Here is a 14722-nt window from a genome sequence, read left to right as displayed (position 1 = left end):
TGCCGTTTTCAGTTCTTAGTTTTTTTTTTTTTAATAATATTTTGTCCATTTTATGAGTCTCAAAAACAATGCAGGCTTCAAAATTTAATAGATAGGCATGCACGTGACGCCACGTGATCATTTATAAATTTAAATACAATTTCTTTTTTTTGAAAAAAAAAAATTGAGGAGTTTAACTGAGCTCCTTAATTTTGGAGCTTATCAGAGTCTTTTTCTCCTTTAACAAAATGTTTCCATTTTTTATAATTACTGGCATCAATCAGATGTGGGCTGGTTATTCATTATATGGCTCTCATTTTCTGCATATTTTCATTTTCCCATTGCAAGCACAAAGTTTACATTCAAAAGTCCATTGAGCTGCAACTTCTCCCACTTCAATACTTACATGTATTTACACATGTCTCAAGCAAATCATTGAAGGCATTATTCTAGTCAAATCATATGCTTTATCCAAGCAGATCAACAGGCGTTCCTAATTCAAACTGCAGTAGTTAAACTTGGAAAGTAAACTATGTATGGGTACTACACTAATTTGGAATCCACAAAAGAGAAATTGATGATATAGAAAAGAATATTACAAGATGATGAAGGAAAAAATTGAGCTATTAATAAAAAAATAATATGCAGAAATTGACGAGTTAAAATTATTTTTTAAAATAATAAAAAAAATTAATAAATCAAAAGAATCATAATAAATAAAAAAATGATAAAAATCAGATTAAATAACTTACGATTAAGTTGATAAAGTTGAGTAGATATTGATTTAGTAAGTTAAGTAAAGTAAAGAATAATTGGCTCAACATAGCTTTTGACCTGAATATGTTTGATATAAACAATATATGACCACACTGTCATTCCTCCTAACACATCCAGTAAAGAGATATGAACTCAATTGCAACTAAGTTACAGCACACATGAGTTACCTTAAGCCAATTTTCACCTATGTTCCCCTTGTTAGCGTTTCTATAGCCTATAATGGGCACCATACATAATTTGAGAAGGAAATTATTTTACGCTTGACATAAAATAATTTACTAAAATTTGAAACTGCATATAAGTATAAATATTTATTCTAAGTTTGATGAATTGTGGCAAGACTTGCAGGAGTGATTGGTGGGCATATCTGAGGGCAGCAAAGTGGCTATAGGCCACTTAACAATGCAATCTTGATGTGAAAAAGGTGGGAGCATGGTATTTAAATCAAATTATATCTCCAACCCATGTTACCACCAATCAATACCCTACTCCCTTTCTTTTGCCTACTATAGCCACTTAGAAATTATTATTTAAATCTGATATATTATAAATTTAAAATATAAATATATAAGATTCACTTATTTAATAGATAAATTTTATTATATATCTTGTATCTTGGATTCATGCATATTCAGATTTAAATGAAAAGAAAATAAATTTATTTTGTCTTATTTGTAAAGAGAATGAGTAAAAAAGGTTAAAATTACTATTTTATCTTCAATTTATAAATTGTATTGACCATTTTACCTAATAAAGACATAAATAAAAAATTAAATAAATATTATACATATAATTATACAAATTTCAATGTATTATTCCTTTGCTCTTTAAATTAAAAAAAATAATATTTATTTTTCTTTCTCTTTATTTTTCTTTCTCTTTCTAAACAATAAAATGTGAGAATTTTTTTTTTATTTTCTACAACTTATTTTCCTTTTCCCCCCTTCCCCAACATGGGTTAAAGGGTAAATTGATATTATAAAATTCTCTCGTTGAACCCCGTGTGAATGGAAAGATCAATTTGGTGTAATGTAATTTTCAAAATAGAGAGAATGATTAGTGAATAATGGCAAACCTTAAAGGACTAATATGTAATTTTCCATTTTGTTTATATCATTGCTATGTTATTAAATATATAAAAAAAAAAGGGTGAAAAAGAGGTTGGGAGATGGTAATTTGCGTCCCCTCATCCTTTCTGGTCCGTGGCAGCGTTTTATCGTCCTCGTCCCTCTCCTACAAAGGTAACAAGCTCAGGACATCCATTTCTTTTGTTTTTTTCCTAAAAAAACAAAAGAAAATTGCAAGAGTTGCTTAGTTCTCCTTGTTCTTGTCGAGGTTACGGTTTCTGGGGCTTTTTTTTTTTTGGGGGGGGGGGGGTGCGGCGCGGCAATTTTGAGCTTGTAAAAGGGATAATAGTTAATAGTTTTTCTTGTGGAAAAGTTTGTTTCTTTAATTGTGAATTTATAACCAGGCTCGATACTAATGCAATAATTGTCAAAGGTGGAAAGGAGAAATTTAAGGCTCCAATCACCGCTAAAATCCACAGAGACATCCACAGGAACCCAACTCCAAGCATCCAATAAGTAGGTTGATTCAAATCACCAAATTTTGGAACAGGTTCAAGAGATTTAATCAAGATTTTAGTACTAAACTCGATTCTTTGAGTAACCCAACAAGCATATAAGCCATTACCAATTGCAAAAGCAATAAGACAAACTCCAACACCATCAGTGGGAGCCTTTTGGAAGCAAATTAAGAGAATTCCAGCTGAAAGTGTCACAAAATTTAATAATTCATGGCTGCTTTACGCATTTTATTTTAATTAATGGTTATAAAAATCTTCTAGCTTTGGAAGGCAATTTTTTTTTTAATTTTTTTATTTTCGTAGTTATTGAAACTTGTGTAGTTAGACATTGTTAGTGAGCAAGAAAGGCTTGTAACTTTTTATGCGACTTGTTAGCTGTTTGTTTTGAGTTCAAGGGTTTGGAAGCTGGGATTTGTTCTGTTTCTGATTTTGTTGTGAACTTGGACAAAATAGCATGGACCGCGAGCCTCGAATTGAAGCTAATCAACTGGTAGATTGTTATGCTGCCTTGCAAGAGGAAGGTCGTGACTGTGGTGGAGTGGTGGAGGGTGCTGATGCACCAATGTTTTGGGATGATATGAACAGAGATGATGATAATGCGAATGTAAAGTTTTCTCAGTCCTTAACTGCTGTGGTTGCAGAGCCCACATTAGGAATGGAGTTTCCTTCAGAGGATGATGCCAGGAATTTTTACAATGCATATGCTAAGCAATCAGGATTTAGTATCCGTGTGAACTCATATTACCGGTCAAAAAAGGACAACTCTATTATATCTAGAGAGTTTTGTTGTGGTGATGAAACAAGGAGGCTCCGTTCTCGGCCTATTCCAAGAGAAGGTTGTAAGGCAATGATGACCGTGAGGAGAAGAGATAATGGGAAATGGTATGTTGCAAAATCAGAGAAGAATCACAATCATGAGATGGTGACTCCAACAATGCGACATGTTCTTAGGTCACACAGGGAGGAATTTGATCCAAAGAATAACTTAAGCAGCTCATTCAGTAACCATGGGATGGGGTCAGATGCTTCTGCATCTTTAAGTGATATGATTGAAGATAGCAATCATGTTGGCAAAATGGTATTTAGTTCCCAGAACTGCATTAATTATATAGGAAGAGGACGGCTAAGCACTTTTGGGATTGATGCGCAAAGTCTTCTTGGATTTTTCAATATTATGCAAGTTAGTGATCTTGCATTTTATTACGCAATACAGGTTGATGAAGAGGATAGGCTAAGTAGTGTTTTTTGGGTCGACACAAGATCAAGAATTTCATACAATTGTTTATCAGATGTCGTGGCTTTTGATACCACTTATCAAGTGAATCAGTACAAGATGCCTTTTGCACCTTTTACTGGAGTAAATCATCATAAACAGTCAGTTCTGTTTGGCTGTGCATTACTTGCAGATGAGACAGAATCAACTTTTATTTGGCTTTTCACAACTTGGCTTGAGGCCATGTGTGGACAGCAACCAGGGTTAATCATAACTGATTATTATCCTGCCATAACTAGAGCAGTAGAGAGGGTTTTCCCACAATCTACCCATCGATATTGCAAGTGGCACATTATAAGCAAAATGCCAAAGGAAATGGGGCATGCATATAGTGCACTTCCAAAGACATTTCAAGTGGAATTTGATAAATGCATTAATAAAACTGAGACATCTGAAGAGTTTGAATCGGCTTGGCGGTTGCTTCTTGATAAATACAATCTTAGAGGAAATGAATGGCTTCAGTCACTTTATATTGACCGCAAGTTATGGGTCCCAGTATATGTAAGAGACACATTCTTTGCAGGCAGTATGCTGCCCAGCGAAGTGAAGTGTGAATTCACTTTTTGATGGTTATGTGAATGCAAGGACTACCTTACGAGATTTTGCAGAGCAATATGAGAAGGCTTTGGAAGATCGATATGAAAAAGAAGCAAAGGCAGAATTTGAGACTTTTTACACTAAACCTGTATTAAAGACACCACTTCCTATGGAGAAGCAAGCAGCAGAAGTTTACACAAGAAAATTGTTTGCAGTTGTTCAGGAAGAAATCTTTGAATCTCCTTTGTTTGCTGTGAAGTTAAACAGAAATGATGAAAGAACCCACAGATGTGAAGTAGCAAGGTTTGATGAAGAACACAAGTACACTCTTTTGTTTTAAATGCATCTGAACAAATAGCTAACTGTAGTTGCAATATGTTCGAGTTTGAAGGGATACTATGCAGACATGTGATTGCAGTATTCAAGGCTACAAACTTGTTTGTGTTCCCACTGCATTATATATTAAAGCGATGGACAAGAAATGCTAAGGATGAGGTCATGTTGGATGTACCATCCTCTCTTGAGATGCGTGGAAATTCTAGAAGAGGAAAGAATTCACATTACAATATTTTGTATCAAGAAGCAATTAAATGTGCGGAGGAAGGTATGGCATCTGATCATAGTTTTAAGATGGCACTGAATGCCTTGAGAGATGCTAGGATCAAGATTATTGGTGCAAAGAAAAATGCCATTGATGCACAAAAACTTGAAACCATGCCCAGCACTAGCAGTCAGGATGAGAACACAATGTCTAGTCAGGTAGACAGCTGTTCTGTACTAGCAAGTCCTATAGACCACCAAAAGGCTAAAACAAGGGAAAGCCACACTGATAATAACATATCCAATTACATGTCACATCAGTCCTCAACAAATGAAGTTAGGTTACGTACTAGTTGCAACTTCCTTGGTCAACATGACCATGCTTGCTTGTGGTTGAAGGATTCGGAAACAAATCATTCCACTGGTGAGCTCAAATTATTCTAATGTTGATGATATTTTATTGAACTTAAGAAATTGCTATTAACATATAGAGTTGTTTCTTCTTCGTAGGACAATGAAAATCAGAAGCTTTCCTATGCGGCCGATCCACTTGGGACAGGCGATAACAATCCTGCAAATTGAGGTTTTGCTTTTGATAGTACTTGAGCATGCTAGCTAGCTACATTGTGCTTCTGTCTCAAATTGGAGAAATTATATAGTATTACCATGATACTGACATGGAATGACAAACAAATGATAACCGGACACACAAGTAAATATAAAGTTATTACTTAAAAAAAAATGCAAGGTGGTTACAAATTTTGGGACCCACCAATGTATATATATTCATTCATTGGGACGTACACATGTATATATGTCTATTCACTGTTAGATTACCATTTCATGTAGGAAATTCTATACAGAATCACTATTTTATTATATAATTTCTCCTCAAATTGACAGTAAAAGTTGTGAATAATGTGAAGTTCAGAGTAATATTTGTTTTGTTGTTTCAAGAATATGAAATCTTTTTGTTCACTTTGTTCAGAGTAATATTTGTTTTGTAGTTCAGAATAATAGTTTTGTTCACTTTGATGTCTTTGCTGTTGTAATTTGATATTATGAAATCTTTTTGGTTCTCAGAGCACTTAGATTTGCACTTTCTTCTGGTCCTTTCTTTACCCCCAATTGTCTGCAACAAAAATTCTTTCAATAACTTACTTCCAGGAGTTTGTTTTACCTGAAAACATATAATTGTATTTCTGACCAGTACTGGTTATTTTTATGGTGCTATCATTCCTTTTTATGGAATATGGTTTTGCCATTCAGATGCCACAAATTAAACTATTTCCCTTTTACTTGTTGAGGTTGGTATAATTCTTCCATCCCTACACTTTCAATGGAGATGTCTGCCACGGAGTTGTGTTTTGAGAAGTTGATTAAGATCATCTATTGCGGAAAATTATGTATATTTTCGTTCATCTGGTTTGCTGCATTGGAGCTTTAAGAGAAACCTTTACTTGTAATAGAATGTTACTGTTTCAGACAGGCCCACAATAGAAATAGACCTATAATAGAATTCTAGTCATGTTAGCTGGTAGTAAGTGCAGTATGCAGGGAAGAGTTGAATTTTAAGTATTCTCTTAGCTGATTCTCGTCATAACTGCGTCTCAAGACCTTGAAATCAAGCTGTGAAAAGTGATTCCCTGTGATTATGACTTCTCCTGCAAGACAGGATTTTTAGAACAACAATGTTGGAAGGTCCTCTCATTTCCCAACAATCACTGCTGTTATAAATATAGTTCGCATACAGTATCATGTACGACAAGTATATAGAGATAACCGAAAATACTAAAACAACGACAGTAACAGGTGCTCTCATCATTCTCTAGATGTCAAAAATTTGTTGGAGAAGGTAGCAAATTACAGTCACAAATCCCACATAAATGCAGGAGAGGCCTACAATCAGTTACTTTACCCACCAGAAAAACAGCCCACCTACACATCCTACCCGAAGAATTTATTGACCTCCACCAGCAATTGACAATTGGAAAAACAATGCGGAATGATGCTACAAATCCATAAAATTTGCTAGATTTTGAGAATGCAAACCCAAAAAATGGCCCTCCTACTTAACGATTTTCACAGCCTGTCTCTTCTTCATCAAATCAGCTTTTGCTTCCATCTTCACCGGCACTGGAGCTGAGAAAACTAAACTTCCATATTGATCCTGGCAAGCCCTATGAATTTCATAATCATTTCTTATAGGATTCCCCTCACCATCACTGCTCTGTGTAGATGATGCATTCTCTTCCTCAAAAACTTCACCATCCTCAGTACCTTTAGAGATCCCCTTTCTCTCTTCAATTACATTGTAATCCATATTCTCTCCATGATCATCATCACTGGAATTGCTCCCCTCAGCAAAAATACCTTCTCCATTTAATATTGACTCATAGTTGTCACTGAAAACCCTATACGCATTCCCATTCTCAGCAAAGGTGACAGTTTTCTTCTTTCTAGATTGACCAAAATTGCTTCTGATCAAAACTCCATTTCCAATTATGGAAAGACCCTGCTTTCCATTAGGGAATAACTTAGGGTTTTCATCCCCATCTTCCTCGTTATCAATGAATTGCTGAAACCCTTCAAGCACCACGTCTTCCTCATCATCACCACAAACCTTAGAAAACCCACGAATCTTTTCGCCTCTGCCACTCAATTTGTCCACTACTTCCTTCTGATGTTCAAATAAACCTCCATATCCAATACTGGCATTCAAAGCCCTAGATTTGTTGCCATTCCTAACAGATCGCACATTTTTTGCAGGTTTATATGAGCACCCATTCCTTTTAGCTGCAAGCCCATCAACGAACTCCAAAAATCTCACTATATCACGGCTAATTGAGCTTTTTCCATCTCTGATCATAGGATCACCGCCCTACAAATAGAAGCCACTAAGAATCAAAAGAATAAAAAAATTATAAAATTGGAAAAAAAAGGAGAATGACCTGTGGATGATGTACCTGAATAGAGTCAAGTTTGAGCAGTAAGTCCATGGCTTTGTGGGAAATAACCTCACAATTGAATTGGGTTTTATTCGAGATAGAGGATTTGAGAGAGTTTAAGCTGGATTTAATAAAAGCAAGGTCCTGGAGCTGACTTAGGGTTCTTGATCTACGAACAAGAAAGGCACGGAAATGGGTTTGAATAATGCGGGCTGCTGCCTCTCTCAGAGAATACGAAGGATGGCAATGATTATTCGAAGTCGAAGAAGTAGAAAAATGGTGAAGAGATGATTCGAGAGAGTTGATTCGTTGAAGAAGCGAAGCGAGAACAGACAGAGTTTGTTTGTCATCACCCAGCTGTTGAAAATGAAGACTTTGTGGGTGAAAACGTAGGTTGTGGAGATGATTTTTCTGGGTGTGAGGTTTGTTAGTGCAGGAAGGGTATAGATTGGGTAGCTGCTGCTGCTGCTGAAGGAGAGAGCCAAGAGCTTGGAGAAGTGGGTCAATCGATAACTGTTGTGGTGGTGGTGGAGAAGGGTGGTGAGTTTGGATGCAGCAATGGTTGTAATGGCAGCTGCAACAGCAAGTGGCAATGGTGGTGGAGGTGGCCGTGATAGGGGCAGGGTTTTGGCAGTGGTGGTGGCAGGAGATGTGAGCATGGTGAGAAGCCATTTTGTTTGCTAGTGAAGAGATGTGGAGAAAGTGAGGGTTTTGCGAGGGTCGTAAAGAAAGTCAAAGAATAAAGTAACGGCTTTTATGCGATTGGATAAGCAAAAATTGTGAGTGGGACCAGTACGACCTGCCGTTTTGCTGCAAATCCACGTGCGCTGACCCGATTCGCCACCTGGTATATATATATCACAAGTGTTATTCATCTTTAAATTTGTACACATATAATATGCCTTAATTACTTATTTATTTATTAGATTACTTTTTTTTTATAAAAAAAATTTGTTAAAGTTACTTCCAGTTCATGTAAATAAGAATTTATATTTCCAGAGTCCCATTTAACCACTCTTCGCCTCTCATGATCCTCTTTTTTCTTTTTTCTTTCTCATAGAGATGAAGTACATGCTTGTTAAGTCCAAAAGGAGTATTGGCTACAGATAAGTGATCTTATGAATATATATAATATTTATTTTGAATTTTCTGACAAATTTTATTTCTTTTGCACTGCTCAAAGGGATGCGCCTGCACGTAGCACTAGGCTTTAGGATCGTTTTTTGACTTGGTATGCCTTGTTGTACTTGACAAACATGTGTTCAGAGTGAAACATTTTCCCCCCTATTTTTGTAGTACTGCTGGGATGGAAGCCAGTGGAACAAGCAACATGAAGTTTGCTACGATTGGTTGCATCTTAATTGGGACCTTAGATGGGGCCAATGTTGAAATACGGCAAGAGGCTGGAGAAGACAGTTTTTTTCCTCTTGGTGCTGAAGCTCATGAGATCGTGGGCCAGAGAAAAGAAAGAGCTGAGGGGAAGGTATGCCAAATGAACAAAATTTTTTATCCTTGCATTGATTTCTTGACTAAACTTCTGGCATTAACATTACATTGAAATGGTATCTCAATGATCTTAGTCTAGGCTAAGATTCACAAATGCAAGTTCCTTTGCATATATCGAGTTCTTCAATATATAAAGTGATGATAAAATAGATAAAAGGATACTTTGCTTTCTTCATAAGATTCTCATTTTGCATAATTAAATTTGAATAATTCTCATTTTGCATAATTAAATTTGCATAATTCTCATTTTGCATACTTTGCTAACCTCTTAATATGGTTTGTACTGGACCCAAGTTTCGAAGAAGTGAAAGAATTTGCCAGAAGTGGTGTTTTCGGGCCTTACAACTATGAGGAACTGATGAGATCATTAGAAGGAAATGAAGGTTTTGGTCGTACTGATTATTTCCTTGTTGGCAAGGACTTCCCCAGCTATATAGAATGCCAACAGAAAGTCGATAAGGCATATTAGGACGAAAGGGTGAGTTGCATTTATTTGATGATTTCCCTCTATTACTGAATCACAGGACATACTTGTCAACTAGATAGGTGAATCTCTTTTCTGTCCTATGGATTTATCCAACCTGCTCATCAAACTGTCTCCTATTTTTTTTTTTCTGCTTTTCTGCATGCATTGCTCTATCTTGGTTTTCACTTATATTTAAATAATTTGGTTAAATCCTTGTCATGTTTGTGACATTTGTAACTGATGGCAGAGAGGGATCAAGATGTCAATCGTGAATACAGCAACTTCATAGTCATACAAGTTCAGCGGCGACAGGACGATTCATGAATATGCAAGGGATATTTGGAGCATTGAACCTGTGATATTGCCATAGTCATCATCACTTGAGTTGCAGAGTGGTGGTGCGGCAAGCTCAAGACTACGATCTGTCCGCAGCACACCGTAATGTTGATTTGCCTTCCATGTAAAGGAAAGTCTGGAATAAATGTATATCAATAATGAAAAAAATAATAATAAGTATGCGAAGTTCGACCGCTGCAAAAATAAAGAAAATCTTACTTCATTGCACATTGTGTCATAGCTCTGCTCTACCATCGTGGATGTCTGTGATTAAAGCCATTATGCAAAAGATGTGTTTGATATGTAATGCTGGCCCTGAGAGAGAAGCATGCTTGAATTTTGACAAATGGCAATGGGCCGGTTTCGAATCAGGGCAAAGATGCATGGAAGTGGACATTTGATATTTCTTTTTTTATTTTTTATTATAATTTTAGAAGTTATTTAAGATCCGCTGTTGAATATAAGATGATTGGCAGCTATTTCTGATGAATGATAACTGACTCACTTATAATTATAAATGTTTAATAAATTTGTTTGGTGTGTAAAATGATATATATTTATAAATATATAAACTTATAATTATCATTTTATTAATAGATAAATATATAATTATTAATTTATTATATTACATCTTTTATTTTTATTATTTAAATAAATATATAATTTTTTTATTTACTATACTATATTTATTTTATTATGAAAATAAATAAAAATTAAATAATATAAAAAAATATAAGTAATATACATTTACAATGATATAAAAATATATTATGAGAGGGTGAAATTATCTTTTTATCATTTTTACCAAACAGGTTTCGAGTAGTTATTAGATATAAAATTTCCATTAGTTACCCCAAACCTATAATCTAAACACTAACTAAATCATATTGCAGTATATTATCATTACTATTGTGTATAAATATAATTTTTTTAATATAATTATATCCTACCAAGACTTTAACACTAGACCTCCCAATCTGAAGACCAAAGAAAATAATATATACAAGTGCAAATGAGGAGACAATTGAATCATCAAAATTAATTATATGCACTTTCATATGTTGTCTAATTATTTTTTTATATATTTATATTGACTCTTTATTTTTATTATTAATATTAAATTATTAATTTTACCCTACGAGTTTTCACAAGTTTCAAATTTCTTCTAATTTAAGTTTCCTAATTAAATAAGAGTGGTGACTCTCACTGATTTTGTATGAAAGTCCCTCGCTGATGCCCGCTGGGATTAAATTATCATCTCAATTGATAAGTTTTTCAGTGGGTTTGTCCAATGATGTAAACTTCACCCTGTCATTAGATGGTTACATTTACACCAATACAAGGACCGAAATCGTCTTTTAAGTTGGAATCAAGAAAGGTGGTCATATTCCTTTTGCAGTTTCTTCAGCATTGAAATGCTTTTCACCTGTTTGCAGGAATGAAGGAAACCTCTTAATCAACTAGACATGGAAACCATGTGTAATCTCGACTCCGACAGTGGCACCATTTTAAACCAAACAGATGATCACTCCTGCATCCTTCCATTGATACAAATTAACTTGCAACGATACCATTAAAGAGATAAAAGTAAAATAAGGAAAAGAGGAAAGTCTCCCATGCAGTGCCACTGTGTCACATATGAAAATGTGGAAGGCAAATGTGATTGTATACGAGTGATAGGTCCCATGTATCAAGATTCGAGGACTTTTAGGATTATCTTGAGATTGTTCAATGAAGGCCAGAAGTCTTTTTACTTTAATGAATTTGTCCTACAGAGTCGACAAGAACATATCTAACATTTCAGCATGATAGTTCTCCAAAACAGCATCAATGCAAAACAGGGTAACATTTCAAATGAGAATATGAGCATTGTAAAGACTGAAAATCACATAAGTACTAGACTTGCCAAATCTTCTATTCCAAATATTTTATATTTAGGAGGCAGCAACCATCCTTAGTCCATGTCTCTTCAACATCGCAGCATGCTTGCGTCCAGTGAGATGATAATTGTATACATTCTCACTATTGCAAACCACATTACAAATTGCACATACTCTGACTGCCTCCGCCGCTGCCCCACCTTCAACAACTTTTCTTCTCTTTGTCTCCAAATCTTCTGCTGGTGCAGCTGCTTTCTTCTTACCCCGTTGTCCGTTGCCAACTTTGCCCTTATTAGGATCTTCTTGTGGCCCAATAATTAGATTACGTGAAACTGATGAAGTACTGGGGCCAGCAGCAGCCACTTGTAATTTCTCCAAGTTTTTCCTGTGTTTCTTTCCCAATTTATGCTTTTCAAGTACTTCCTTGCTGTTACAGTCTACCTTGCAAACTTCACAATATGCAGATTGAACAACCTTTGTTTTCTTTTGGCGTTTCTTCAGAGTTCCATTTCCCTGAAGCTGAAATGCCAAGTTAGCCCACACAATGGACTCTGGATGTGCCAACTGTTCTGTCAGATACAAGAGCAAATTATGAATAATATAGATTCTACTAAGAAGACCAAAATGAAAAAGAGCAAATAGATACAAAAGTACTAATTTTTGACAGCCACCAATCTGGTGCTCAATTTCAACATGTGCATTAGCACAAGAACTGATACATGCATCCACTAATACCAAAATCACTAGAACAATAATAACTACATCACCCCCAAACAGAACTTGATTGATCTAATTCTAGATCACAAATCAATTTGAAGTCAGCTACATGGATCACCTTCTTCCCATTAGCTCTCTTGAGGGCAGAACTTTATATTAGCCATCTCAATATTATGTCAGTTTTCTACCACTTCAGTCAATATAATCTCCAGTCCACTTCATCTATTACTACCTGAACCCAATGTTTTTCCCAAATTGGGCCCTCTGTGGGTTTATGTTGGATTAACTAACCCAACTGAGAAAGCCCTCTCGTTACTTATTCTCGCCATAATATGTCCTATGGATTGATGCATTTCTTATCCAGCTATTCCTGTGTGCTCATACATCCATATCACCTCCCAAAGACTACTCATAATAGAAGACCTTCCACAATACTTTAGTTACACGGGAAAATAAATAATTCCAATTAAAAGATATGAAAATGCAGAATTAGTTAGGAAGTGACATTTCTAGTTCACTGGAAGCCCATCTATTGCTTTTGGGTTAAATAGTTTAGGATAAACCATATCAAAATTGCATCCATGGGTGCAACAAAATTCCTAGTGCACATTTGAGATTTTTATTATAAAATTATGAGAATACTGAAGGCAAAACTGCCTGCCATGCAATGGTGTTCTTACTGCATTTGAAACCAGTTTATGAGGCTAGGGATGTAGTAAGAACATCATTGCCAAATTATGGAACTCAGAATGTTTAGCAAGGATAGAAACCGGTATAAACTTAAAATGACATGGAAATGGAATTCTTATTATTCTTCACTGATGGCATCATTAGAAGGGAAAATAACATATTACGTAAGATAGTATTCTTCTATTTAAGTTCATTATTGGACTCTATAACTGTTTGTATTCATCACTGTATATTAATAATAAGTAAAATCATAAAATTAGGCAACAGATGACTAGAGTTGTCCAAAAGATATATTTGAAGGATGCCACTTGCTTTCTGTGGCACTATATTTATTATTTACTATGGGTTAGTACCATATCCTCAACAACTCCTAGACCTAGACCTTTTACATTGAAAACTCTCACCACAAGGAAATGTTACTAAACATTAGGCATTAGAAAAGTTAAGTGTATAAAGATTGCCAAATCACTTAGGCTACATTTGGTAGGGCTTAATCAATGGAATGTAATATAATTAAATATTTTATTAAATTCACTAGAATATTTGATTAATTTATATTTCATTATGCCCTACCAAACATTCCTTAGTGGCATCTTTGCTTAATTGCTCGCCCAGCACAACAGCACAAGAAAGAAACCCAAGCTGATACGAGGCTGGTAATGCATAAAAAGGTCACCGTTGGTCCAATTCCGGTGAAGTTACCGGAATATTCTGGCACGGACAGAATCTCCGGTGATATACTTACTAAATATTACTGTTTCTTTCCACGGTTTTCATTTCTCAAATACAAATAACCAACACTCAATTCTATCAAATATTCAATCACCCAACAAGTATTTTATATTAAAAAAAAGTCAAAGAAGACCAACCACTTACAACAGCGCCTCCATATCCAGCCGGATTCGCCCCATACTGCTGAACGGCCTCCTTGGCAGCCCAAATCTGCAAATTGGGATCCAAATAGTACGCAGAAGCGTCGGCTTGAACATAAGAGAGGGCGTTAGGTTGCGGGAGAGAGGTCAGGGAGGGGTAGGAATCCACCCCAGGTGGTCTGATAGTGGTGGTGGAGGCGGCAGCGACGGCGGAGGGGTCAGTATAGACATGATGGAGATGTTGGAGAGAGAATTGAGTATTAGGATTTTGGGAATAACAAGAGTAATAAGGGTCAGTGGGTGGTGGATTAGTGTTAGGGTTAGGGTTAGGGTTTGGATTCATTTCAGGGCGGAAGTTTTATTACTGAAATTTTCAGATATATTCATCTTCCATCTTGGCCGTTGTGTTGGATCGGTGCAGAGAGAGGAAGATAGTGTTTACAGAAGCCAACAGAGAGGAGAATAAGAACTTAGTGTTCTTTCCCTTTGGGTTTGTACAGATTTGGCCCAATTCTACTAGGACCCTTCTTCAATTTTACAAGTAAAAAAGGAATAAAATTTAATATTAATTTATTTGAGTTAAGAAATAATATAAATATATAATAAGCAGGCAAGC

The 14722-nt window shown here is 35.6% G+C and overlaps 3 protein-coding genes and 1 long non-coding RNA gene across 5 annotated transcripts; 2 read left to right on the top strand and 2 right to left on the bottom strand.

The window, feature by feature from the left end:
• The first annotated feature begins 2795 nt into the window (after positions 1 to 2795).
• LOC110659317 (protein FAR1-RELATED SEQUENCE 5-like) lies at positions 2796 to 5273 on the top strand. Its single transcript, XM_058152178.1, has 4 exons — positions 2796 to 4140; positions 4223 to 4472; positions 4556 to 4910; positions 5202 to 5273. The coding sequence occupies exons 1-4, from the start codon at positions 2796 to 2798 to the stop codon at positions 5271 to 5273; spliced, it is 2022 nt and encodes a 673-aa protein (XP_058008161.1).
• Positions 5274 to 6480: 1207 nt separating this feature from the next.
• Positions 6481 to 8311, bottom strand: LOC110659359 (BAG family molecular chaperone regulator 8, chloroplastic). Its single transcript, XM_021817260.2, has 2 exons — positions 7658 to 8311; positions 6481 to 7572 (listed from the first exon to the last, which is right to left on the bottom strand). Exons 1-2 carry the CDS (start codon positions 8309 to 8311, stop codon positions 6760 to 6762), a joined length of 1467 nt encoding a protein of 488 aa, XP_021672952.2. The 3' UTR covers positions 6481 to 6759.
• A 37-nt stretch (positions 8312 to 8348) lies between these two features.
• Positions 8349 to 10415, top strand: LOC110663436 (uncharacterized). Its single transcript, XR_002496541.2, has 4 exons — positions 8349 to 8486; positions 8700 to 9122; positions 9440 to 9623; positions 9859 to 10415. It is a non-coding gene; the product is annotated as an uncharacterized LOC110663436 (long non-coding RNA).
• Positions 10416 to 11671: 1256 nt separating this feature from the next.
• LOC110659358 (uncharacterized) lies at positions 11672 to 14627 on the bottom strand. Of its 2 annotated transcripts, none has more exons than XM_021817259.2 (2): positions 14111 to 14627; positions 11672 to 12391 (listed from the first exon to the last, which is right to left on the bottom strand). In XM_021817259.2, exons 1-2 carry the CDS (start codon positions 14447 to 14449, stop codon positions 11882 to 11884), a joined length of 849 nt encoding a protein of 282 aa, XP_021672951.2. In that variant the 5' UTR covers positions 14450 to 14627; the 3' UTR covers positions 11672 to 11881. The 2 variants fall into 2 exon arrangements, with proteins under 2 accessions (XP_021672951.2, XP_021672949.2); XM_021817257.2 differs by having other exon boundaries at positions 11672 to 12396; positions 14104 to 14626.
• Between the last annotated feature and the right edge of the window lie 95 nt (positions 14628 to 14722).

Source organism: Hevea brasiliensis, chromosome 9 (assembly GCF_030052815.1).
Source record: "Hevea brasiliensis isolate MT/VB/25A 57/8 chromosome 9, ASM3005281v1, whole genome shotgun sequence".
NCBI lineage: Eukaryota > Viridiplantae > Streptophyta > Magnoliopsida > Malpighiales > Euphorbiaceae > Hevea > Hevea brasiliensis.
Note: the sequence above shows the minus strand (reverse complement) of the source record. Positions and strands in the feature narration are given on the sequence as shown.

Bases quoted from the DNA above. Each gene is read 5' to 3' on its own strand.
- LOC110659359 (XM_021817260.2), bottom strand. From the start codon at position 8,311: ATGGCTTCTCACCATGCTCACATCTCCTGCCACCACCACTGCCAAAAC. The intron at 7,573-7,657 runs GTACATCATCCA...TTCTATTTGTAG, and splicing joins TCAAACTTGACTCTATTCAG to GGCGGTGATCCTATGATCAG.
- LOC110659317 (XM_058152178.1), top strand. From the start codon at position 2,796: ATGGACCGCGAGCCTCGAATTGAAGCTAATCAACTGGTAGATTGTTAT. The intron at 4,473-4,555 runs GTACACTCTTTT...GATACTATGCAG, and splicing joins AGGTTTGATGAAGAACACAA to ACATGTGATTGCAGTATTCA. The intron at 4,911-5,201 runs GTAGACAGCTGT...TCTTCTTCGTAG, and splicing joins AGAACACAATGTCTAGTCAG to GACAATGAAAATCAGAAGCT.
- LOC110659358 (XM_021817257.2), bottom strand. From the start codon at position 14,449: ATGAATCCAAACCCTAACCCTAACCCTAACACTAATCCACCACCCACT. The intron at 12,397-14,103 runs GTTGGTCTTCTT...TGTATCTGACAG, and splicing joins TGGAGGCGCTGTTGTAAGTG to AACAGTTGGCACATCCAGAG.